This window comes from Pseudorasbora parva, chromosome 9 (genome assembly GCF_024679245.1).
Source record: "Pseudorasbora parva isolate DD20220531a chromosome 9, ASM2467924v1, whole genome shotgun sequence".
Taxonomy (NCBI): Eukaryota; Metazoa; Chordata; class Actinopteri; order Cypriniformes; family Gobionidae; genus Pseudorasbora; species Pseudorasbora parva.
Window position 1 is genome coordinate 15,972,935 of NC_090180.1, and position 26,958 is coordinate 15,999,892.

The window sequence follows — 26,958 nt, forward strand, 5'->3', positions numbered from 1 at the left end:
AGAATGGCCATTGTGTGAAGGGCCAAACCAGCCTGACCAGCCGCGATGCAGGACTTTCCGATCAACGCGGAAGTGGCCCTGCATGGTTTGTACGGGAGGAGAGGACATGACTTCCACGTGGTGGCCGAGGAAGGAGAGAGATGCGAGGCCAGCATATCCTTGACTGATATAGAGTAACCGTGCTCCACTGAACCCATAAGGTTGGTGAAGTCAACAGCTGCCTCATTAGTAAGGCAGGGAGAACGACTGCTTCCAGGATCTGGAGATCTCTTGATGCAGATCACTGAAGAACGGCAGCTTTCTCCTCGCTGGGCGAGCGTTAACGCCACTCAAAAACCTCTCATTGAGCTTAGAAGTTTGAGACTCGCGGGGTTTGTCTGGCCAGTCGATCGCGAGCTAGACCGGAAGAGACTGCATCACCTCCTGGCTAGGCATCATATAGTGGTGGGAGTGGATGACTTCTTCTCAAAAAGTGCAAGCCTCATACGGAGGGTTTTGAGAAGGAGTTTCTTGCTAAATCTAAATTTTGAAGTGCCCTGGACCGCCCCGCGGGTGTGGAAAACCCATGCACTTAACGCACTTACCATGCGGGTCGTCACTCGAAATAAAGTGATTGCACAGCAGGTGACAATGACGAAAATCAAAATCGCACTTCACAAAGAGGAGAACAAAGATCCGCTCTCTGTGATCGCTGAAGTCAATCCAGGATAGATTTGGGCCAGTAGAATCGCACAAAGGGTACCGCTTGGTGAAGGCAGTCATTAATCTGAATGAATGAGATTCAGAAAAACAGCAATCATGCTTTTAGCTTGATTGCATGGAAGTAAACATGTCCTGCCTTTCAAGTTTAATCCGGTTTTATTTTACTTTGGGTTTGAAACATTGCTGCTGTATTTAAGTAATATAAATGGTATTTTTTTACCGCGTCAATTTTGTGCAGATACCTCAAGAATTTGCTGTGTGTCTCCAGGATCAGTTTAACCGATATGGTATGCTTTGCAAGCCCGATCTCATGAAAATGCGTATAAATAGTATGACTGTGCAATCTATTGGAATGTATATGCCAAAATGAGTTTTGAGATGCATATGCATTATCGCAGTATACATTTCACACAATATACATTCCATGTACATTCCACAACATATATATTCCACACGATTTCACACACGTGCTATTGATGCGCATTATCATGTGATCGTGTTAAGAGGATGCCTCTGAAATGCATTCAGGCTGGCTACGTGGTGACACAAAAGACAATCAGGCAATTGTTGAAAATACTGGTCCCCCTTGGAGTGCCATAGCAATGTCAAGCAGATCAGTATGTTCTTTTCTGCTGTCTTGAGGTGTCGGCGCAAAGTTGACGCACTAAAAACAATACCATTTATAGTACTTAAAGACAGCAATATTTCTCAGTCTCAAACCCAAAGTAAAAAAAAAAAAAAATGGATTAAATTTGAAAGGCGGGACATGTTTACTTCCATGCAATCCAGCTAAAATAGAGCTCTTGCATGATTTTAAGGGATCTCATTAATTCAGAAAAACAGAACAAAAATATATTTTTTTCAAGAAAAAATGATCTCATAATTCTGAGATGATAATTAAGTCATTAATTCAGAAAAACAGAGAAGATTTTTTTTCTCAAGTGAATGCAATAAGCTTCCGTTATAAACGCTTGCTAGTCACCACAGATGTGACTTCTGCCCATAATGGTAAGGAGCAGTGGACAATGGTCAAAGGACAGTGGAGACAGCGGTGTGGAATAAAGGTAAAATATAAGAAAAATATGGCTTAAAAAAGAAGAAGTATTAAGATATGTTATACTGTGCCCCATAAACACAACCAAGAAAAAAACCACGGAACCACCCCTTTAACCCTTTTACCTTCAACATGGATAAATACACTATTTGAGTTGCTAACCTTTAAGGTTGCATTATCAATGTTGATTCAATTTGCAAGATCCACACCTGATTCAACCATAAGACGGTAAAACGACGTTGCTATATCAACTGTAAAACAACATCACAATATTAATATTTAAAGACCTTCCATAATAAACTTTATGTTTTTATTACCTTAGAATGAGCCGATTCTATCTACATATGTGCTGGTCCCCTTAACGTGAAGTTGCCATTTTGCGCAACCATGTTTCTACAGTAGCCCTAAACAAACAAACTGCTCTACAGAGCACCCTGCTTTCTCAGATGACAGCATCTTTGTCCTGTGTCAGCCACTGTAGCTTCTCCATGAGTTTCAAAAGTAGGCATAGCATATTTTTATACACATTTAATCAGTCAGATTTGTGAAAATAACCCATCATTTTTATTGCATAATTTATTGAAAAAAGGATAATACAAAAACACAAATAAAGTTGTCCAGAACCGTCATGTAATAAAAAATAATAATAAAAAAAACTTTTAAAAAAACACTCCAAACAGTATGACAATCTGTTTATTGGACCTTTTATCTTATTGTCTAGCAGGGATTGTGTTTGTTGCTCTGTATGTCTTGCCAGAACTGGATCATCTCATTAGGTTGAAGCCCATGGGAAGTGATCAGGTTGCTGTACTTACAGCGGGAGTAGGGCACTCGCCAGTTATAAAACAGTTCGTTTGGTGTTGGCTCTGGGTCTATCTTTAGTTTAGCTAGACAAATACCCACATAAACATCTTCTAAATGTATCCTGGGTATGATCAGAGATGCCACATATACCCTCTGAGCCACGTCACCTGAGAAAACATACCCAGTTCCCGAACAAAATGGGGGGTACTGGTTACCGGGGTACTCTTCTGGAGATATAGACCATTTGCTCTCTATGTTTCGAATTGGAGAAGCGCCCCTCATGATGTATCCTGTGAAATAGTTTTGTGTGTGTTGCGCCTTGGGCTTGAGTAATTTCTGTATGAGATATTCGGTATTGACAAACATGTCAGTATCTGTCTTCATGACATATTTGGCCTCTGGACAATACTTTGTGATCCAGTACATCCCCATCAGCGTCTTGAGGGTAAGGTTGTTGTAAGTGTCCATGAAATCTTGCTGGATGATGTCATGATGCTGTTGACTTTCCTCCACTATTGTCTTTCTTTCGGTGTCTTTATTTACACCTAAGAAGAACAGACGGATGAAACCCAAGTCCCCTTCCATACTTTCATTGCCCCATGATTTCCTGATGGCGTCCCTGGCTTCTGATTTCTTTGGCTCAACTGCAATCAAAAGCACTAAGAAAGGAGCTTGTGACCGACATGCGTTCGGCTCATTAAGGATGTACTCATAAGGCTCAACTTTAAGTGTACTCAATGCTCTCATCTTTTCACTTGAACTGATGTTCAAAACATCCAAAGCTGATATTAAATTTTCATTTGATATTAGAGGTGTAGGGGTTGATTCTCGCTCTGTCAGAGCGGTATATGGATATAGTGTGTTGTCATTTTTTATGGTTTGGAGCCTCTGAGTAGCACCCCCATCCTGGTAGATTTGGCAGCGCCACTGCTGGCCCTGAATAATGAGGCTTCCCACAACCACAAGCAGAAGAAGTAAAAGGGCAACCCTGTAGTATCTGTTCTTCAGATTCCATTGCATGATCTCTTTGGGTTCGTTGGATTTGTCAAGCCTCTTTACGAGTCTAAATATGCTGAAACCTGCAAAAAAGAAGGAGGATTTTTATTTATTTAATGTTACAATAGAAAATTTGCAATAAGTCATTCTAATATGAGGATTTGATGATCAGCAAATATTTATGATTATTATCAGTGTTGAAAACGGTTTTCTTAGGATAATTTAATGAATATAAATTTCTAAAGAACATAATTTTTCTGAAATATAAAGCTTTTGCAACATTATAAATGTCTATACTGTCACTTGTTCAATTTATTGCAACTTTGCTGAATAAATTCTCTCTCATAAGAATAAACCGACCCAAAATATTTTGAATGGTAGTACAATGCTACAAAAGCTTTTTAATTCAAAAAATAATAAATAAATGCTGTTCTTTTGAACTTTCTATTCATCAAATAATCCTCAATTCTTTTTTTACAGAACTGCTTTCAACATTGATACTCATTCATGCTTCTAGAGCAGTGAATCCTCATATGAGTGATTTGTGAAGGATCATGTGACACTGAAGACTGGAGTAATGATGATAAATTCAGCTTTGATCTCAGGAATAAATTACACTTTACTATATTCACATAGATAACAGTTATTTTACATTTGAATGATATTTCACAATATTACAGCTTTTACACACATTTTAATAACATAAATGCAGCCTTGTTGAGCAGAAGAGACTTCTTTAAAAACATTTTAAAAATCATACCATTGTCAATCTTTTGTTTGAGTAGTGTATATAATTAGCCTACATGGCTGACAACGATTTTGGATCGCTATAAGGGGCCCATGTGTTAAGGGGCCCAAACTCATATTCTTTTATAGGGCACAAAATTGCTAGCGACGCCCCTGGTCAGGGTTGAGGTATTATGAGTCTATGTCTAGTTTAGACATTTTTGAAAACATTTAATATAGTCTAATAGTTATTGATTATTCCTTTCTTATTTCAAATGATGACCGTCCCATCACTGAATATGTTGCACATCACCTTTACCATTTGGAGTTCAAGAGGATGATGGAGATGGAGAAGAGTTTGTATGTAGCTTACTTGCAAACATAACAATAATTATCCATGTTCTACACGCTTCAAACAAGAGGAGCTGTAGATGTTTCTTTGCTTTTATCTGGAAACGACAAGGGAAGCGCTAGATATTGCCAATTTAGTCGCCGTGGGATGCATCTCTCCCAGCCACCATCCCGATCGCAAAAAACAAACAAACAATAAACTGGACATACGAAAGTCCCAAAGCACTAAGTTCTTTCATCATGGCTAGGAAATATGCAGGGATACATTCAAATATCTTCACAGCATTAGGCATGACAACCCACATGTTCTCATTACGTGCATTCAAATGGCGTCTGGTTTCACATTTCACCGCATCTGGCGGGAGGGGGTGCCATTTTTTGGTCACAATGCGGCCAGCAACTGACTTATGTTGACCGTGAGGCTGCCAATAGGTCTGATGCAGACAAGGCAGAGCTGCATGGTCTAGCCACTGATCATCTAGAGAAAGAACGTTCATACTATCAGCAACTTTAAGGATTCAAAAGGAAACTTGCCTACTGGGTTACAGTTAGGTCCACACGTTCCTTGTAGCTATGAAGGGATGATACATTATAGCATGGACTTTACACAACTGATTCACTACCTCAGTGATCACCTTCAACCAGGTCCAATGTATTTTAAAACACCACGTATTTGTGGAGTTTTTGGCGTAGCATGTGAGGCCTTGCCAAGGTCAACTAAGCTTGATTAAAGCATTTGAACATTTTTTAAGTTGTCTCTTTCATTAGTCACGGTACTATGAATTAACATGAATGATCAAGGTATAATTCATATATTAATATTCTTTATTTAAAACTTACAATAAATAGTTTGCCATTTTTTATTCAAAGGAAACATAGAGTTAAAAGTAAACACAATCTTGCTGCTTGCTGAACAATTTAAAAAAAATCCTTTTGTGTTTTGCATTTACTTGTACTTTCAATAGCGAATAAAACTTTTTATACTTTAGTACAATAAATATCACATAGGCCTACTTTAAAACTTTTACCCAAGTAATATTGTGAACACTGACTTTACCAAAGTAATTTTCTGGCAAGATGTCTATACTTTTTTAAGTATGGCTTTTGAGTACTTTGTACATCACTGCTGGTCACACTTCTTGCCTTTCCTGTGACTGGTGCTGTGGACTCTTTAAAAGAAAATTGAGGAAGAATAAAGCGCCGTTTCCACCTAAATTACCCGGAACAATTTGTACCAGGAACTTTTTTACAGGAACTTTTCTCCCCCCCAGACCTGCAGCTGTCTGCGTTTCGACCGCGATAAAGTTCCGAGAAGATTAGGCAAATTAGTCCGGTGATGTAGGACTGCACGCGACTGCTCCTCCAAGCCAGTGACGGACAAGGGCTGTCACTTTTCGATATGCATTCGAAGATGACGTGAAATATCCGTAATCGAACTATAAAGAAACTATCCGGTTTTTAAAGTGCCATGTAGCCAGTGTTCGAACTATATCGTGGCCTTTGGGGGAGCCCACTTTTCGGGTGTGGGTGTGTGTGTGTGTGTGTGTGTGTGTGTGTGTGGGGGGGGGGGGGGGGGGGGGTTGTGGGGGGGGGGGGGGGATTGTGCGCGTGGAAGAGAAGACGTGTATATTCCTTCACACACTGGTGAACGGGTCAATCTATTGCTTAATGCATTGCGGAGACTCTTAATATACAATTTACAATCGTTAAAGAACATCTTTGATTTGAATGAAGGAAGAAAAAACAAGAATTGATAGGTCAAAAAGCCCACAAATAGTCTATAAACAAAGCATCTGGCTGTCTTTGAGTTCACATGAACGGTTGAAGTTACTCGTCATACAGAAGAATACCATAATTCCTCCATTTAATTAACGTTAGTCTTATTAGGACATCGATAGTCGCGCAGACCTATATCAACCCAGCCACAACACATAATTGGGAATAACATGCCTTATCACAGAATCGACCACAGAGGCCTGGGGTCAGCTTCCTTTGCTGTTCTTCCAGAAATCCAAGATCAAGAAGTGGATATTCGTTTTAGTTTTTTCTACGAATCTTTGCGTTGACATGTACTAAACATGAGTGGAATTTGCACCGCAGCGCCACCACACCTTGATGGTCATGACAAGAACAGCATGTATAGCTATCTTTATGGAAGTGAATTAGATTTAAATTGCCGTCATGCATGAATTAATTATATATTTTTAGCAATTTTACATATAATAATCCACGATGATCACATTACAGAAAACTAAAATTGCACCTCAAAATAACACGGTGTCAATATTTTTGAGACCCCCCCAAAATTTCTCAAATCACGTTTTCAGGGGAGCCCATGTCTTATTTAGGGGAGCCGAGCTCCCCCTAGCTCCCCCGTAGTTCGCACCCTGCATGTAGCGCAATTTTTGATTCCTGATCAATCGTAATAAAAATGCCCAAACTGAATGAAATTGTAATCGTTTTGAGATGGGTGGATAAACCTTTTCATGAATCGATCAAACGAAACATTTCACCATGTAAACGACCTGACCGGATTACTTTTGAGTGTGCGTCCTTATGTGATGTTACACAGCGCGCGCCTTCACCACTGAAGAGCACACGTCGCGCTCATGCACCAAGCATGACAAGAGAGGAAAATACATTTTTCTGAGGGATAAACTTTTTATTTCATAAGAAGTTATGAAGATAATGTTGGCATAATGACACTGTCCCTAAGCCTATGTAAGCAAACAATCATTAACTACTTCAACTACGCCTGACATTAGAATTTATTTTTTTCTGAGATGATTATTACACTTTACAACAAATGAATAGCTTTTATAAAACCGTATAAGTCCTGGTGGCCGTTGAGAGTTGCTATGGCATCCGTAAACACATTCCAGCTGCTGGAGATGACGGCGTTGTAGATAATTGAATATATTCGAATGCATTGCTTGATATTTTAATCAGGGTTGCCAACTTTTAAGTTTAGGTTGGAGTGAGATTTTTTGAGGGCCGGGGGGGGGGGGGGGGGGGCACTAGTTTAAACATTTCTTGGATCAAATTATATGTGCCATTCCTTAATATTCACTTGTGACTGCTTATATAAGTATCATTATTCATTAAAAAGATTAGGAAGTTATTTAAGTTTTGAAATTTCACATTTAAAGAAATCTAGTGTTTGATCATCATATCTAAATATTTATTCGAATGCAAAGACTGCAATATATTTTTGAGCAACTAGATTAGATACATGTATATTTATTAAAGAGCCATAAGGCACCTAATGGCATTACAAATAAACATTAATATTTTTTAACCACAAAATGACTCTAATTTGCCTCTTTGAATTGGAATTCTCTATTTTAATATTAATTACTACACTAATTGTAATATAAATTTATACAAATTAATACAAATATTAGAAGAAAAATATTTTAAGTGGTCATTTATTGACAATAATTGTTGCACAAATAGTAGCCTATTTAGTACCAAAAGATCTCCTCAAAATATTCAATAAATATAATTTAATGAGTATGAGTGTGACCTATTAGTAAGGAATACCTGAGGGCTAAATACAAGAATAACATTAATGTTAACAATGTTGAATCTCTATCACTCTCCATAATAAAACGATCCTGTAAATATGGCTGACTTAATAATCAATAAACACTAACACTATGCTGTACTGTTTACCAAAACTTGCAGCAAACATCTATATAGTGGAACTGTTGTGTATCCGCTTAAGCCATTTAAATTCATTGGCAGCGCTAGAAGTATTGAGCGCTCATGGGCCACGTGACCAGCGCGCACCGCAGGGAGACGAGAGCATGCAACTCCGCTTTTCAACGCCTTTAAAAATAAATATATTTCTATAATATTTATTTCTACACTTCTACAATAATCTACCAACTGTCTTTTTTTTAAAACAAAACCAACCATAGGTCTATATTCCAAAGCTTTCTTGAATAATAGCCATTTAAGTTTGGATAGTGTATTCTCATTTTTATGCAAAACAGGGGGTGGCAGTTATTTAAACCTGTTTTTCTTAAAAATCCATTCCTGAAAATCATAGCGATCAGCAGACTGCAGATAACCATAACCTTTGTTACCTACAAAACGTCATGTGTTTACTCACCCTTAAGTTGTTCCAAACCTGTTTGAGTTTTTTTGTTCTGCTGAACACAAAAGAAGATTTGAATACCATAGTCAATCTGCTTTATTACAAATATAAGGGTGAGTAAATAATGACAGAATCTTCATTTTTGGGTGAACTATCCCTTTAATTGTCCACATAAACCAGCGGTGCTGCCTCTTGACCTTCATGGCTATATACAAATTGTTCTTGTTAAATTTAATCTAACTGCAAAATTTGCCACATGGACCATTTTTATAACACAATTTAATTTAACTTTTTTTGTCATTTGGGGCACCCTTTCATTCACTTATGGAAATTGTTGCCAGGATATTTAGGAAATTCTTTTCATTTTAAGTCAGTTTTGTAAATTAATTGTTAACTGAGAGAAAGTTAACAATTTTATTTTTTGGGTGACATTTCAAGTGCTTATTGTTAATATCAGTAAATTTCTATATTTCATAATTTTAGTATTATTATTAGTTGTTGACTGATCGTTTTTTAAATTATTATTGGGGATGGCATTATCTTAAAGATGGCTTAGCCTGTGCTGTATCACACTAATTTAAGAATGGTAAAAACACATGCATATCAAAAGCTCAGAGGAAATGTATACTTATTTTAAATATTTACTAAATTAGAAAAATCTTTTGAGAATTAATTGTATATATATTGAACTTCATAAATAAAATGGTCCTGTGACTGTGGAACTTAATGGTATTTCCTGTTGTCACTGGCTAATTGTGAATACACACATCACAGACAGAATATTTCCTCCCAGTGTTTAGCCAGAAATAAAACACACACACACACACACACACACACACACACACACACACACACACACACACACACACACACACACACACACACACACACACACACACACACACACACACACACACACACACACACACACACACACACATGCGTGTTTCCATGTTTTATGGGGACTTTCCATAGGCGTAATAGATTTCATACTGTACAAACTGTACATCCTATCCCCCTAAACTGCCCTGCCCCTAAACCTACCCATCACAGGAAACATTCTGCATTTTTACTTTCTAAAAAAAAACTCCTTCTGTGTTTTTTATAAGATGTTTTCCTCATGGGGACCTAAAAATGTCCCCACAAGGACAAGGATTTCGGATATTGCCATCTTTGTGGGGACATTTTGTCCCCATAACGTGGGGATTACCAGGCGCCACACACAGCGGCGTAGCACCAAATTTTGGGCCCTGGGTACAAACCATCTTGCTGGGCCCCCGTACCATGAATGTGTATGTATAGAAAACTGACTTCTAAGGGCCCCCCCCTGCCTCGGGCCCTGGTTACTCGGTACCCTTTATCCCCCCAGTCCAACGCCCCTGGCCACACACACACGTATTTTCATGTTTTATGGGGACATTACATAGGCCTAATGTTTTTTATACTGTACAAACCACATTTTTTATCCCCCTACACTGCCCCTGCCCCTAAACCTACCCATCACAGTAAGCATTCTGCATTTTTACTTTCTAAAAAAAAAACATCACTTAGTATGATTTATAAGATGTTTTCCTCATGGGGAACAAAAAATGCCCCCACAAGGACAAGGATTTCGGATATTGCTATCTTTGTGGGGACATTTTGTCCCCATAGGGTTTACCAGGTCACACACACACACACACACACACACACACACACACACACACACACACACACACACACACACACACACACACACACACACACACACACACACACACACACACACACACACACACACACACACAATTTGTTTTTGTGACATATGGAGACATTCCATAGGCGTAATGGTTTTTATAGTGTACAAACTGTATTTTCTACCCCCTTACACTGCCCCTGCCCCTAAACCTACCCATCACAGGAAACATTCAGCATTTTTACTTTCTAAAAAAACTCATCCTGTATGATTTATAAGCATTTTGTAAAGTGGTGACATGGCCAATGTCCACATATTTCACCCTCTCCTTGTAATAGCCTACCCATGTCATACCCATGTCATTATACACATTTATGTCCTCATATATCACCAAAACATGCCCCCCCATACACACACACCAAACACAGCATCTTAGTTTGACTTACTTCATTTAAACCAGGATTGCTTGAAAGAATGAATTACATCAGCGCAGTGATCAAGCGTCAGATGATATCTGGTTTGACGGTTTGGATAAATGTTCTTTGTCTGCTCCAGCAGTCCCACACCTTTATATATCTTCTGCATTCCATTCTCTTCCTCCTCCTATGGTTTGCCACTCCTTTGCTTCTCATCGCTTCAGTTTGAGAACTCACCTGTCTTCCTGTAGAATTCACAGATGTGTGATTTTAGGAGGTCAGCAATTGACCATCGCTTTAGATGTTTCCCTCATTCATAATTTCAATTTCTAAAACCAAAATAACTGCCTCTCTCTTGACAAATGCTGTCTGAGACATGATGGGATGCAGAGCGGATGAAGCCACTTCAGGATTTTCTCATGTTGATACTAGGGCTGCTTAATTGCTTCTAATTACTTCTAATATTACTTCTAATATAGGCAAATATGGCGTTTTTGCTCGAAGGCACCCTCTGGCCTCCAGAATGAATGACACATGAGTGTATTAGTGCCCAGTAGTGTTCACTACATCCTAAATAATAATAATAATAATAATAATAATAATAGGAAAAATAATACTTTAAATATGCATATGACAATGTATATAGACTCGTTCTTGATTTTGCCTACCTACTGACAAAATAAATTTATATAACATATTTTTATAACTATAATGATAATATACTGTATTTTATAAAATCATTCTTAGACATTCCAAGTGATTTTTAGTCATAGGCTGCTTGCATGTTAACATGTAACTGCAGTTTTTTGTAATTAAAAAAAAAAAAAATCTGTAAAATATAATAATAATAATAAATTATTATTATTATTATTATTATTTTGTTATATTTATTCTTAAATACTCAAATTTTGAATAATGAAAATATTATGGTTATAGTAATATTTCTTATTTTGTTAAATATATATATATATATATATATATATATATATATATATATATATATATATATATATATATATATATATTACCAATAATAATAAACATAATAATTGTTATTAGTCTTAAGCACAAAATGATATACAGACTTTTAATTTTTAAAAATATCTTAAAATTAAATTAATTAAATTAAAATTATAATCACATTTTAAATTGCAAATCGCAATTTGAACTAGAATAATAGCAATTAGATATTTTCCACAAATCGTGCAGTCCTAGTTGCTAGGCAAGGCGTCCACCCTTTATTCCTCACAGAATTTAATACCTCTTGCCTGTACAGCGATGATGCTGTGCGGCTTTCTTCTTTTGTGCTGTGCTGCTCTGCAGTTCTGATCATTAGGAGAAGATAAGCTGGAGGAAGGGAGGTGAAATTATGCAAACTCATGGCTCTGTCGGCATTTATACACACACACACACACACACACACACACACACACACACATACATACACACCTATTTCTCCATGTGACGTGTAAGCACCTGCCCTTCTGATTTTGCATGATTGCTGGTATTTATAAACTGGTTTATACTGCAACTAGGGCTGTGTAACAAGGACTCAGGTAGATTGGGATCCATGTGCAGTTTATTAAAGTAAAACAGTCTAAGTGTACAAACAGGCGTGTGTCACGAAACCAGGGCAAACAGCAGTATCAGAGGCAAGGCAGAAAATGTGGTCATAACAGGCAAGGATCATTAGCCTGACGTGGTCATACTCAATTCTAGTCAGAATATGAGTCTGAAACTGCTCCATTGGGCTGTGATTATGGGGAGTGTATCAACCGAACTAGGAAAGACATCAATTGGATAGACCTACAACTAATCAGAGCAAAGAAGCGACGTCAACAGAGCTCAACTGCACTGTGTTGCCAAGTCTGCGTTTTTTTCCCGCGGGTTGCTTTCTATTTCTGCGGGTTGAAGCGACTATTATGTGATATATAGACCCATGAGTGCGAATTTTAGCAGGCAACCTTGCCAAAATAACACACATTTTACCCCCCAAACACCATTTTTTTCCCGGAGAACTATTGAGTAAAATAGCTCTGGCTACGTTGAGACTCCAGGGCATCCGAGTTCTGAACTATATAGATGATTGACAAATTTTAGACAGAGTCAAGACAACTGGCGGTTCAGCATCGAGATGCTGCTCTCGCTCACATGAGAACGTTGGGGCTAAGGCTACACGCAAAGAAAAGTGTGTTATCTCCACTTCAGAGTACCACCTGTCTAGGCCTAATGTGGGATTCGAAGACCCCGAGGGTTTGTTTAGTGGCTGCTCGGGTAAATGGCGATGATTCGTGCCTTGGTTATGTGGAAGGATCCTTGGTTCCTGTCCCAGGGACCGGTGTTGGGAGCTCCTTGTCGCCGAGTAACACTAACGACAGATGCATCCCTCACCGGCTAGGTGTCGATCATGAGTGTCACTCGGTCCCGGGTCTGTGGAGCGACAATCAGCTTACCTGGCACATAAACCAGCTGGAGCTGATGGCCGTGTTCCTGCCACTCAGGCACTTATTCTCCCAGACCTCAGGGGCCATCATGTGTTGGTCCGCACCGACAACAAAACGGTGGTCTCCTACATAAACCACCATGGGGTTTGTGCTCATGCCGATTATGGAAACTAGTACAGAGAACTAGAAAAGAGAAGTTATTGTCATTTTGAGCAATTTATGTTCCAGGGTGTCTGAACAAGAGGGCAAAATTCCTGTCCAGGCAGAGAGTGGTGCCCGGGGAATGGAGACTCCACCCTAAGGTGGTGGAGCTTCTCTGGAATCACTTTGGGCGAGCTCATATGGATCTGTTCGTATCACAAGAGACTATGCACTGTCCACTATATTATTCCCTCACACATCCAGCCCCTCTGTGGTTGGTTGCCATGGTACAGACGAGGCAGAGGTTGCGTCTGTACGCCCTTACCCCTGTGGTGCTGTTAGCAGGAGTTTTGGAGAGAGTACGCCAAAACGTGGTCCGTCTGATGCTAATAACCCCATTCTGGCTGGACCGAATATGGGAGTCAGACATTGTGTCTTTTCTTGAGGGCCTTCCATAGGAAAATCCGGTCAGGAGGGACCTTTTCTTCCAGGTGATGTAGTCCACCCTGCACCCACACCCAGAGCTGGGCGAAACTGTGGGCCTGGCCTTTGAGGGGGCCTAGCTCATAGATTCAGGTCTTTCTACTGAGGTAGTAGAGACTTTGCTGCACTTTAGAGCTTCCTATCCCCTTCTAACTTGAAGGTATATGTGGCAGCCCTTTCTGCTTACCACATTTCTCTAGAAGTTGCATCAGTGGGTAGACACCCATGGGTAACCCATTTCCTTTATGTTACTCTGAAGCCTTTCTCTGCCTCCTTTTTTAACTCAGACCAGGATCAATTAAATCTGCTCTGCCCAGTGTGGCCGCTAGATGCATACGTCCACAGAGCTGCACTGTGGCATAAGTCTGATCAGTTGTTTATACGTTTTGGGTCCTCGAGTAAAGGAAAGCCTGCATCTAAACAGACGCTGAGCAAATGGATAGTCGAGGCTATCTCAATTGCTTATGAATCCTCAACATTAAGGGTACGAGGCCATTCTACTCAGAGTATGGCTGCTTCTACAGCTTTGCTATCAGGAGTTCTCTTCAGGAGGTATTTCGATGCTGCAGGCTGGTCTTCACCACACACTTTTTTTTATAACACAGATTGTATAACCTGGACGTGGCCTCCATTTCAGGGTCTCGAGTGCTTGCAACATAGTGTGCAATACGATTTCACACATACATGCACTTGGGATTATGGCGGCATGGGTATTGGGTTCCTGCAGTGTTTTAAAAGTTTTAATGATGGGAAGTTCGGTTCTTTTCCGCGAACCGGTTCTTTGGGACAGTTCGTTTCAATGATCTGGTTAAAAAAAAACGGATCATCGGTTCTTTTACGTCTTTACGTAATGACGTCATTTGTATCATCCCGGCGGATGAAAATGCATTCAAACACATCCATATAAAGTATTTGTAATCAAAACTTAGTATAGTAATAATTATTATTGACATCATCATCATCTTGGATAAATTTTTTCATTTATGTTTTGCAACAGCACTCAATACAGCCACTGTCGTGCAAACACTGAGGTTTTACACAGATTAAATAAACTTACATTGACATAACATACTTACCCAAATACTCAGTTCACCCGTGCTCATGTATTATCAGCATCAGCTGTCCCAGTCCGAGAGAAACAGTTCGGTTACAACGCTATCACGCATGCTCAGTATCTCAGCTCACTGGTTCTCAGAATCGAACATGTCCGAAAGATCGAACGTGTCTGGTAGAAAGGGTTCTCGATTCTGTACTGGTGATCTGAAAGATTGAACGTGTCCGATAGAAACGGTTCTCGATTCTGTACTGGTGATCCGAGAACCGTTGCAACCCGGTCGATCTGACTCGAAGACCGCTGTATCACTGTGTGTGTGTGTGCCATAGGTGTGTGCTGAGCTGCGAACTGCTGCAAGCTGAATATGTAGTCTATATCAAACCTACTGTTTTGATTACATTTTAAAATGTGCATCGACTTAGAAATTAAATAAGAAAAAAGCTGTTCCTGAAAATATCATGCATTATTGATAAAACAAATAAATGTTTAATTTGACCGTTTTACAATCCATTGTTTCCAAACTTTAAAATAATACAGTGATAAGACAGCTTTGTTATGATGTTTCCAAACGTGATTAGTTTTATACACTTAACACGCATGCGCAGCTCATCGGTTCTCTGTATCGAACGTGTCTGACAGAAACGGTTTTCGATTCTGTACTGCTGATCCGAGAACCGCTACGTTCGGTTACACGTGCATGCTCAGTATCAGCTGCTCGTGAGCTCTCACAGCAAAACATGTCTCACTTCAGCTAATGGTTGGAGTTAATACATCTACTTCAAGATATTAGTTTATTTCTAGTCGGAGAGACTGTCACTCATGTCAGAAAGTTAATAACTATAGTAACTTGTGGGATCAGCTCTGATTTGAGACGCGAACCGTTTAGAACGATTCAGTACGATTTGGTGAACTGGTTCGACCGGTTCACTATAAAGATCCGGTTAAAAAGAATGATTCGTTCGCGAACCGGACATCACTAGTCAGTTTGAATACTGGTGTCTTCATGATTAAAGTCAATAGGAAAATATTGCCTGAAAACATACTATGTTTGTTTGAAAACAGGGAACAGAAGTATAACCTAAGAGGAGAGAGTATGTGTCAAATGGTCAGAACAAACTTTAAAATGAACATCATTTCAGTAAAAGGGGTCGACTTGTGAAATGGTTTTACCGATGATCTCAAGTAAATCTTTTTAAAAATGTAAAAACAGTTAAAAATCCAAATTTGTGACAAATGTATGAATGCTTAAAAAGAAGTTCTAAGATAAGCTTATGTATAATTTGTTAAGCATTAATTGAAACAACACAAGCAACAAACAAACATTTGTAATTAAGTGTGTGTATGTATGTAAATAGGTATGTATATAAGTATATATTCAGTATGACTATGTTTGTATGTATGCATATGTTTATACATGTATATTGTTATTATGTTTGAATTTTGATGGGTAGATGTTGTTTTGTAAATAGGGTAGGCGTAATAAGCCATGGCTTTAGCCTACAACTTTTAGGTTATTCTCCTTGTTTGTAATGAATTTGCTGTACCTACATTTTGTTCGATGTTTAGTAACCGAATAACTGAATTAACTTTCATTCATTCTATTGGTGTTGAAACCAAAGCTGACCTCCAATATGTGAATGAAGAAGACCTTGTGGAAAATAAACAGGATACTTGACTACCCAAGACTCATCACACTAAGTTCTTTCTGATACATCAAGCCCAGGATCAGAGAGTTCTAAAAGTTCTACACCATCTCAATTCTGCACTTTTGCAGCCTCAGCAATAGATATTTTTAACAGGATTCGTGCACACCAGCCTAGGGGTATACATTCCAAACAGTACTCAACTTAATGCTGATGCATTGCAGAGCTAGCCAGCACACCACCACTCAGGCCTCTCTTGCTCTGCTCATGTTTGGCCGAGAGATGGAATTGCCATTGGACAGAGTCAGACCACAAGAATTGTCGGCTGCAGCGGCAGGTGGCACCTGGGTAGCAACCAAAGCTGCCGTATCTTCAAATCAGAGGCGAAAGAAGGCAAACTTTGACAGAAGACACAAGGCAAAACCTAGAAAGATAACAGTTCTAGACTTTGCACCACCATCACTGGAGCCAGTACAACGATGTGGACAGGCAGGGTGCTTCAAGGTTCCCCTGTCAGGGCGATCCTGCAACAATCTCCACCAGTTTTGGTGGAAGTATTTTTTGAGATAGGAATTTTGGGTTTTCATGAGCTGTATGCCAAAATCATCAGTATTAAAACAATAAACGACCTGAAATATTTCAGTTGGTGTGCAATGAATCTAAAATATATGAAAGTTAATTTTTTATCATTACATTATGGAAAATAATGAACTTTTATCACATATGCTAATTTTTTGAGAAGGACCTGTTCATACGGTGACTGTTCACTGACATGAGTTTATTTTGGTTATGAATCAAAACGAGTTAAACAAATAACTTTCGTTATTGTGCAGTATTTTTTGTCCCATAATTGTAGAGCTCTGCCGGTAATCTTTGGTTCCGCTAAGTGGGAATGTACCATTTAATAATTGAGCGGGGGGTGTTTCAGGGACAACGCGGCCGAGTTGCTTCTGTTATTCCGGTTCAGTAAATGTTAAATGTGATTTGTTATGGCATCAATGAGTAGATTTATTTATTGTCAATGTTATGACAGCATGTTTCTTCTAGACTCTATATGTCTGGGAAAATGTGTAAAGTGTTGTTTGTGTTTATCCCTCCCCATGGGGTAATGGGACTGGCCGCCATTTAATATAAATGTGTGTCTGTTTAAATGGAGGTTAGTTTGTGTCGGTTGCTGCCGTTGAGAGTGTGGCCTTAGGGCTGCAGGTATTTCTATTTTGTTGTTTTATTTTTTTGGTACTTTTTGTTTAGGAAGTTAATTTTTGAAAAGATCCTATTTTGTATTATTGGTTTTGATTCTAATTTTGACTCTAATTTTGATTGTAATTGGATATCTTTTCTAGTTTATTTCATATTTGTTATTATTATTGTATTTTAAGGGTTTGGTTAGTTTCTGCTTTTCATGTTTAAATATTCATTTATACGTTAAACCTTTTTTGTGTTCACTCTGCCTGTTTAATTGGCCCACACGTTTTTTGGGGTTACTGTTACAATATAACCGTTGTTATGCCTAAACACTGGTAACAAAGACTATCGCAGCAAGCCTATTACCCGTTATTATCACTATCTAAATGAATCTACTGTGAAATATAAGAGCTTGTTACTGGGCCATAACAGACCTGTGTGTTTCTCAGTGCACTGTCCGTTCTCAGAACATATAAGCCCTAGAGAGAAGAATATGTTTAGCGCCTTCCCTCCAAATATACTGTGTTGATTACTACCAATGCTTCAAAGCTCAAATTGTATTTTGGACCAGCCCTATAGTCAGGGATGCTCATCAGCCATGTTTGTAGTTTAACACTTGGTTTTGGGAAGCACTCATTCTAATTTTGAGTACTATTTAGGATGGATAGAATGCAAACTGAGACGTTGCATACAAGTATGTGTGTTTAAGCAGAATTTTAACTTAAGGAATGTGGCCCTCCAGGTCAGGAGCTGAGATTGACACCCCTTGTTTAAGTGCTCCAACCAATTTGTCTTCAGGAAAGGAAATTCAGTTTAATATAACAAGTCAAAATTACCCCCTTTGACTTTGGTGATAAAGTTACTGGTTGGCCTTAAGACTAATTTAAATTAATCAGACTCACAACATATGAATTGTCTCTCTCCCTATCCCTCTGTGTAGGAAGAAGCATCAGCCCAAACAGAAGAAATCCTTTAAGAATAAATGACTTTTTTGTTGTTGTTGCATAATTTGATATTATCCAAGACGGTTATTTTAACTTCATTTTTTCAAAAGCCCAACAAGAAACTCTTACATTGCATTATTCACCCTAATTGTAACCAGAAAGGTGGAAGTTTTTTTTTCTTATTTTCTGAGAACAGGTTTTGTACCATGTTACCTAGTTTTTGTTTGTTTTAAACAAACTCACGTAGCATCAAAACCTGTTTAACGAGTGTGGCAAGCAGTGAGGCGAGGGACCGCGAGAGCAGGCCAGTGATGAGTGCCAGCTGCGTGCCACACCGGTCTCGCGGCGGAGTGAAGGAAACAAAAAGGGGGAGCGATGATAGTGGAAGACGAGAGAGAACCATTTTTGTTATGATTTGTTGTGTGTGTCCGTGAGGGGCTGCCCGTGTTACTTTTGTTTAGTTTATTTTTATTCGCTTAAAAGTCGTTGAATTTTTGCCGCTTCCCGCCTCCTACCTTCTCATCTACAAACCCTGTTACAACGAGATCTTGTGATTTCCTCTTGGTGACAATAGAAGTGACATACTTCAGTTTTAAAAATACTTACCCTCAAAGTCATCCTAGGTGTATTTGACTTTCTTCCTTCAGCTGGACACAACTGGAGTTGTATTAAAAAATATCCTCTTCCCAGCTTTGTAATGCCATTGAATAGTGCTCCAAAAAAAACACCCATCCATCATAATAATAATCCATATGACTAGGTTTACGAAAGAACCTGGCGTTGTTTATCTAATGTTGCAAATTTTCGTAGTTGTAGCATGTGCATAAAGGATTAAACATTTTCCAGCCAGAGTAAAACTGTCCACATTTAGTTTCGTTTTTTCCCCCTTTACTTTAGTCTCTCAAGTAAGACCCCCTCCCAACAAAAAGAAAGGTACGTCCTTAATGAGGAAAGGAAATTAAGCTATTTGGAACAAAGCATGTTTTTATAATTTAGTCTTTACCAAAATATATGGTTTTAAACCTAAATGTAATTTAAAAATTGAAGACATGCTGACAGAGTTCTCATTTTTTTTCAGACCTGCAAAGCTTCCCAGCTTCAGCCCATTCAGAAGTACCAGTTCTTAGGTAGAAACCTATACAAGGAAGCCTGACAAAAATGCTTATTTTAAAGAAAAAAGTCAGACGGATTTAGAGGCTCATCTAAAGTCTTCATATATATCTATGATTGCACGACCTTCTTCCGGCGGAAGTAATGGCATTGGGCATACAAGATGAGGTTAATCTGATATGTGGTAAAAAAAAAATACTGATCGGTAATTTTTACTCTATAGTGGATGTCATAGAAAAACACCCCATTGACATGCATTACATGAGCAACGGTTGGAGTTAAACATTTTCATTTGTGTTCTACTGAAGAAACAAACACACATATATTGCATTGTTTTATCTGGTCCAACTGGATTTGTTGGTAGTATGTTCACTCAGCTATTACTATTAATCTATTTTAGAACTACGAGGAAAGAGGAAGCTGGGTGTTTAAAAATTTGTTTTGGCCCTGAAAATAATGTTTTTTGCCAAAATCAACAAATGGTGATCAGCAATAAAAAGGTGAGCTAAAAGTGTTGTGGCCTTAGTTTGGGCATCATATTGATAAAGAAAAAAAATCTAGAGCAGTTTAATCACTTCTAGAAAAGACTGGAGAAATTGTATGAACAAAACAGAATAATCAATGGAGGAGAAAACAGTTGGAGTTACAGCGCTACCATGTTATTCAGAACTAATTCTAGCCTAATAAGTTGAACCGCCCACCACCGCCCACGGAAAACTGTTTAATACTCACTGCTCCAGTGTGTTATAAAATGAGACTTCATTACAGACAGCATACATTCATATTTAATTCATTTCAGTTGTTAAGCAATACATATTCATAACTTTTTCCATGCAACTGCTGACTCTTCAATGGCACTAAACAGCATACAATCAAACAAATCCAAAACAAAATGAGCCAAAACTCACCAAACAACTGTCATTCACCCAAATGTTTTCCCTTAATGTGCTGACTAGCATTAGTATGTCTTAAATCTCTCTCTCTCTCTCTCTCTCTCTCTCTCTCTCTCTCTCTCTCTCTCTCTCTCTCTCTCTCTCTCTCTCTCTCTCTATATATATATATATATATATATTATTATGGGTTTTTGACCATTTTCACAAAATGTATTAGCCCATACAATAATTTGTTTTAGAAAGAGCACTCTTCTTAAAGGGGGGGGGGGGGGGGGGGGGGTGAAATGCTGTTTCATGCATAGTGAGCTTTTTACACCTTTAAAGACTTGGATTCCCATCCTAAACATAGACAAAGTTTCAAAAACTAATGTTGGACGTTTGATGGAGTATTTCTGTGTTAAAAATACTCCTTCCGGTTTCTCACAAGTTTCGGCGAGTTTTTTTCGAGTATGGGTCTACTTGACGTTAAATAGAGCGGAAGGTCCTTGTATGGGCCATATGGGCTCTTCTCCCGGTAGGGTGCGCGCGCGCGTGACTAGAGGGAGAGAGAGGAAATGCACGCTGTAAACAGTCTCTCAGGTGCAGATCCAGTCGTCCGTGAACACTTATGACGCGCAGCGCTCCACTTTATTCCTATGGGTGACGTCGAGCGACTTCAACGCTTCAGCACAGCATTCCGGGAAGGCAGCGCTGCATTTGAACCGATTTGAACGCAGAAATGACGGGAAGCTTCAAGGCATCGCTTCAGTCGCGTCGCAAAGTGGATTTCCACGGTCACTGCTTTCACAGGACTTCACCAAATCATACCAAAGAAGTGTGTTTTTGACAGAGCGGTCTTGCTTTGGAAGATGCCGGTGAGTAAATCAACTTCAAATGTCTCTGCTATTGGCTACCGTCGCATGAGTAAACATCAGTAAACGATACGAACGCGTGCTTCGTCATTCAAATGCGCTAACGGTTACTCCATTGTTGTTCTGTATAACGTTACACTATTCTGACTCTGACGTGCAAAACCGTTTTGCTTGCTACCTCTAAGGTCTAGTCACATACAATAGTCCATAAACCGAATCATGTCCTCATAAACTGCACACAAAGGCCCCTAAATACAGTACATACCACAGAGACGGACATCCTGATGTTGCCGTTTCTCCTGTTCAATTTATTTCAGCCTCAGATTTGATTGTGGATCATTATCTGTATTAGCTGAGATAGATGGGTTTCTCCACGCTTGAGGACGTCAACGCTTTGCGCGCTTGTCATTCTTTAGCTCCGCCCACACGATACGCCTCCAGGCGCTCGGTTTTTTCCGGAAAGACTCGGTACAGCCCATATTTCTTTTATAAATATGATAAAACTAAAGACTTTTCGGAGATATGAAGGATGCAATACTACTCTATAGGTACTCAAGATTGACATGAGATTGACTGAAACTGAGTGTTTCACCCCCCCTTTAAAAACAAAACAAAAAACCCCTATGATGTACTATCATTGTAATGAATCATTTGATACAATGCACTGATTGTGTACATACATGTTTTATGTAACACGGGGGATCCACTGAAGGCGAGGTTAAGAACCCAAGTGCAGTTTATTAACATAAATCCAAACATAAACAAAAGTCTTGGCAAAACAAAATAAAACTTTACTAGACTTGACTTAGACTTGACTTGACATAAACTTGACTTAAACTTGACTATACGAAACACTCGACAACAGCAGGTTACAACATCATCAATAACTGACAAAGACTATGGCAAACATGAGGGCTTAAATACACAAGGGCAAGTGACAAAACGAGGGACACCTATGAACAATGATTAACCAATGAAAACAAGACAGGAACACATGAGGGCATGGAATCACATGACAAAGATCACATGACAAGACCAGGAAGTGCATGACAAAACATGACAGTGAACATGAAACCTTAAAACATAAAACATGAACCTACACCCAAACACCTTGTGACATTTTAACATTGAACTTGCATTTAAAAAAATACCAGCATGTAATTACGTCTGTTATTAATTTCTGTAGTTACATGTGTAATTACACAGTTTGCACTTCTCTTACACCTAATCCTACCCTTAAACCCTTAAACTGGCCCACAACACCACACCTGTGTCATAACAGGAGAATTCACGGCGTTCCGTCCACACTGAGACAGCGTTTTAGGTCAATGAAAACGTATTGTTTTGAAAACACTCTCCAAAGCGGATACATTTGAAAACGCTGTCTTCGCGTCGAAGTGTGGACTGTGAAAACTGAGGCTTTTTAATACGATGACGCATTTTTAGCCATGTGATGCAGTCATATGACCCATTTAGCCAAGATGGTGAACGACATTGTACAGCAGTTGTTTTGTATGCTTTCTGTATGGACAGCCTTGTTAAATGTTAATGTCAGTTTGTGCATACTGTTAAAAAACTTCTTTTCTCGACATTGCCACAAAATTTCAAAGAGTAAATAAACGAGTAGCGGAAATGACACAAGTCGAAGCGTCTTGGATTTGCTCATGTGCAGTAGGGGGATGTAAGCGTTTTCAGACGTTTCAGTGTAGATGAACATTTTTTGGAAAACAATTGAAAATGATAGTGTGGACGCGGAGCGTTTTTAGACGAAAACTCATGAAATAAAAATGTCATGCCATGGGACCTTTAATGTCGTTCCACACCCATAAGACCTCCGTTCATCTTCGGAACACAGTTTAAGAAATGTTAGTCAGAGAGCTTTTCTGTTCCTTCAATGAAAGTGTATGCACAATACTGTCCATGTCCAGAAAGGGAATAAAAACATAATCAAAGTAGTCCATATGTGACATCAGTTAGAATCTCTTGAAGAATCGAAAATACATTTTGGTCCAAAAAACACAAAAACTACGACTTTATTCAGCATTGTCTTCTCTTCCGGTTTTGTTTTCAATCCTCAAGTAAAGATTCAAACGGTTATGAATCAGCAGATTGATTCATGATTTGGATGGAGGAAAAAAATACAAGCATAACACAATGAGATATTAATTATGTATATTATATATATATATATATATATATATATATATATATATATATATATATATATATATATATATATATATATATATTTTTTTTTTAATTCCAATATAGTTACTTGTATTAATAATATCAATAAAGAACTTTAATGTAGGGTGGATACTTGTGAACCGTTTATTAATGTGCTACATGTGTTACATTAAAAACATGTGAAAGTGCACATTAATGTAAAGTGAAAACATTTGAACCATTTATTAATGTTATAAATAAAAATAATAATTCATTAATAAATGGTTCACGTGTCTACATTACATTAAGGTTCACCTTCGCAGGTTATTAATGTTTGTAACTCATTCATAAATGGTTCACATGTTTGCACTTCACAAGTAACTAAATATTGTAATTAAAATCTCATCAGGTTATTGATGAGACTACACCAGCCATGCAGCCTGTTCCCAGACCATGGGAATAACTCTGGAAGAACTCCTTTAAGATAATTTGATAGCTTTAATACTATAGCATATTATCCGAGATGGTTACTTGTGTTTTTTGTTTTTTATTTTGTTTTTTACCCAACAGGAAACTATTACATTGCATTATTTACTTGGATTATTCCTTTAAACCCGATGGTAACCTGAAAGATGGAAGTTTAAGAAGTTGAGTTTTGTACCATGCTACTGAACAGTATGTTTGTTTTGAAACAAAATTCCTGTAGCATCAAAACCTGTTTAACAAGATCTTATGATTTCCTCTTGGTGATCTCTGACTGATCAATAGAACGCACCCTCTAAGCCATTCTAGGTGTGTATGACTTTCTACCTTCAGCCGAAACATAGTGATGGGCAGACCGAAGCTTTGTGAAACACTGAAACAGTTGAAGCAAATGTGTCAAATGTGCCACCTCTGCTGGTCAGAAAAGTGAAATGCACAGGGCCGTGCAGAGACCGTTGGAGGGGCAGGTGCTCAAAGTATAAAAGGGGCACATGGAAGGCTTTTAATCAGGCTGTGCTCAAAATATCAATACAGCAATATATTGTCACACATCCCTTTCTGATACGCGTTTCAATATGGATGTTTCTGTATTGATATGTCAGCAAATGCTGTGATACAGTTTTGACAAGAAACACCTATTAATAACTCTGGGATTAGAAACTGTTATACTTACGATTCTGTTATACAGAATAGTAAAGAACCGCTGTTATAGCAAACTGTAGGTAGGACATGGTCATTTTTCAAAATCAACGTGGCCCGTTACGTACAGTACTGAATAGTTTTATTTAAAGTCATGTCAGTATCTGTGGCTATTTTCATGGCAAAAACTGAATTACAAATATACAAGAGTTACATTTATGCAATAAAAATAAAAACAAAGCAAAAAAAAAAAAAAACACACAAAAAAGCAATATTATACAAGATTTTTTAACAATAACTTCTAAAACCTTTTCGGGTAAAATCTTTAAATCTTAAATTCCTAAATAAATCCTTTAGTGGGTTTGCTGCCTTTGCTGTTGTTGTTGCTGCTGATACTGCTGGAGTATATCTGAGACTATAGACATTAAAACAAGCGCTAACACTTTACTTGAAGGGGTGTGCATCAGACTGACATGACACGTCACGAATATGAAGGAGTTTTTTATGCATGTTTATGACAACTGTCATTAAGTGTCATTCGCTCAATTATGTCATTTTTAATGCAAAGATGACATTATGTGTAGCACCTTTCTGAACTGCACAAATAAATTAAATACAGATGAATTACCATTAAAGCTACACTTTCCTCTGTGATGAACATTATTGACATGAACATGATTGAAACCTGTTCTGAATTTATATAACGTTATATTTTTAATGATAATAAAAACAGATATAGGCTAATTCAGAGGATGAAAAATCAGTATAAGCCTACCATTGTTTTTAAAATAAATACTAGAATAAAAATAATAGGTTAAAGTATAAATAGTTTTTAGTAAAATAACAAAGACAAGACTGTGTAATTCTACGCCCGTTAAACTTTTCTCCCTCAAACAGCAAGCTAATGTTAACGTTACTTCTACAATACACACACCGGAAACAGCAATATAAACAACAGCTCCATGCTCTCTCTTCACTTCGTTCTTGTAAAATGATAACAAATAATTAAAACTGCGAACAGCGACGGGCCCAAGCCGTTGGCACCACCTGGTGGCTTCAGGCAAATTGTGCAAGACAGGCAATATGCATTTAAACAGGAGAGTATTTTAAAATCGCTCAAATATGCCACATTTACCGCAGCAGCTGGTGCCGCTATGACCACAAGCCACACCCATGATGTAATTTAAATATAGATGAATTCTAATGTAATATGATATAAGAGGTAATTTTCAAATATGTGCAGTTATCTTTTGCAGCTCAAAATTTTGTAAGTCCAGAAAGCCAGCCAGTATTTAATTCAAGGTCTTTTTATTTTATTAACACAATTATTAAACTAATTATATAAAACTATATTGTTAGTGCCCTACAAATGAAGTTGGATTCACCACATTAACTGCAGCAGTTGGTGCTGCTATGACTACGAACCACAACAGTCACATCTATGAGATCAATAGACCATTTCTGTATGGTCTATTGTTTGTAAACAATCGCCTCAAGATACTTCCGGGTGGCAGAACGCGAGCGGCTTCTACTGACAAACTGAAGAGATCAGCCGGCTACTGTAAATAGTAACATAGTTAAGAACATTGCTGTTGTTTAAAGTTGAAACTATGACGGAAACGTGTTGTGTTTGGGGTTGCGCCATCAGATATACAGGAAAAGGTGTAGGATTTTATCGATTTCATTCAGAAAGAAGTAAATATATGCAGCAAAACCTGTGGGTGAGGAGGCTAAAGCGAGTGGACGTCGTCAAAAGTGGCGCTACAGAGAAGTATTCTCAAAATGGTCCATCTACAAAATCATAGCAGAGCATATTTATCTTCAGCTGGGGAATTTCGAGACTAATATTAGTAAACTTTAGATCTCTTTTAACCCCTTACGATTCAAAGATCATACGGCCTCAGATTACTATTGTTCAACATTCACTGCTCATCACACATTATCTGGACAAACTCAGTATCATCAGAAAGATTAAAGACTCCAGCTTTGATATTTGAACACTGTTTATGATAAAACTGGGTTGCAGTGACATTCAATTCTTAATTTATGTCAGGAGTGCATTATTATCGATCCGTTATGAACGATATTTTGAATAG

The 26,958-nt window shown here is 38.2% G+C and overlaps 1 protein-coding gene across 1 annotated transcript; it reads right to left on the reverse strand.

The window, feature by feature from the left end:
• Window positions 1–2,317: 2,317 nt before the first annotated feature.
• On the reverse strand, window positions 2,318–12,187 carry LOC137089539 (beta-1,3-galactosyltransferase 2-like). Its single transcript, XM_067453139.1, has 3 exons — window positions 12,088–12,187; window positions 10,857–11,071; window positions 2,318–3,639 (listed from the first exon to the last, which is right to left on the reverse strand). The coding sequence occupies exon 3, from the start codon at window positions 3,578–3,580 to the stop codon at window positions 2,474–2,476; it is 1,107 nt and encodes a 368-aa protein (XP_067309240.1). The 5' UTR covers window positions 3,581–3,639; window positions 10,857–11,071; window positions 12,088–12,187; the 3' UTR covers window positions 2,318–2,473.
• Window positions 12,188–26,958: the final 14,771 nt, after the last annotated feature.

What these genes read in the sequence shown, in the direction of transcription:
- LOC137089539 (XM_067453139.1), bottom strand. Translation starts at nt 3,580, where the DNA reads ATGCAATGGAATCTGAAGAACAGATACTACAGGGTTGCCCTTTTACTT.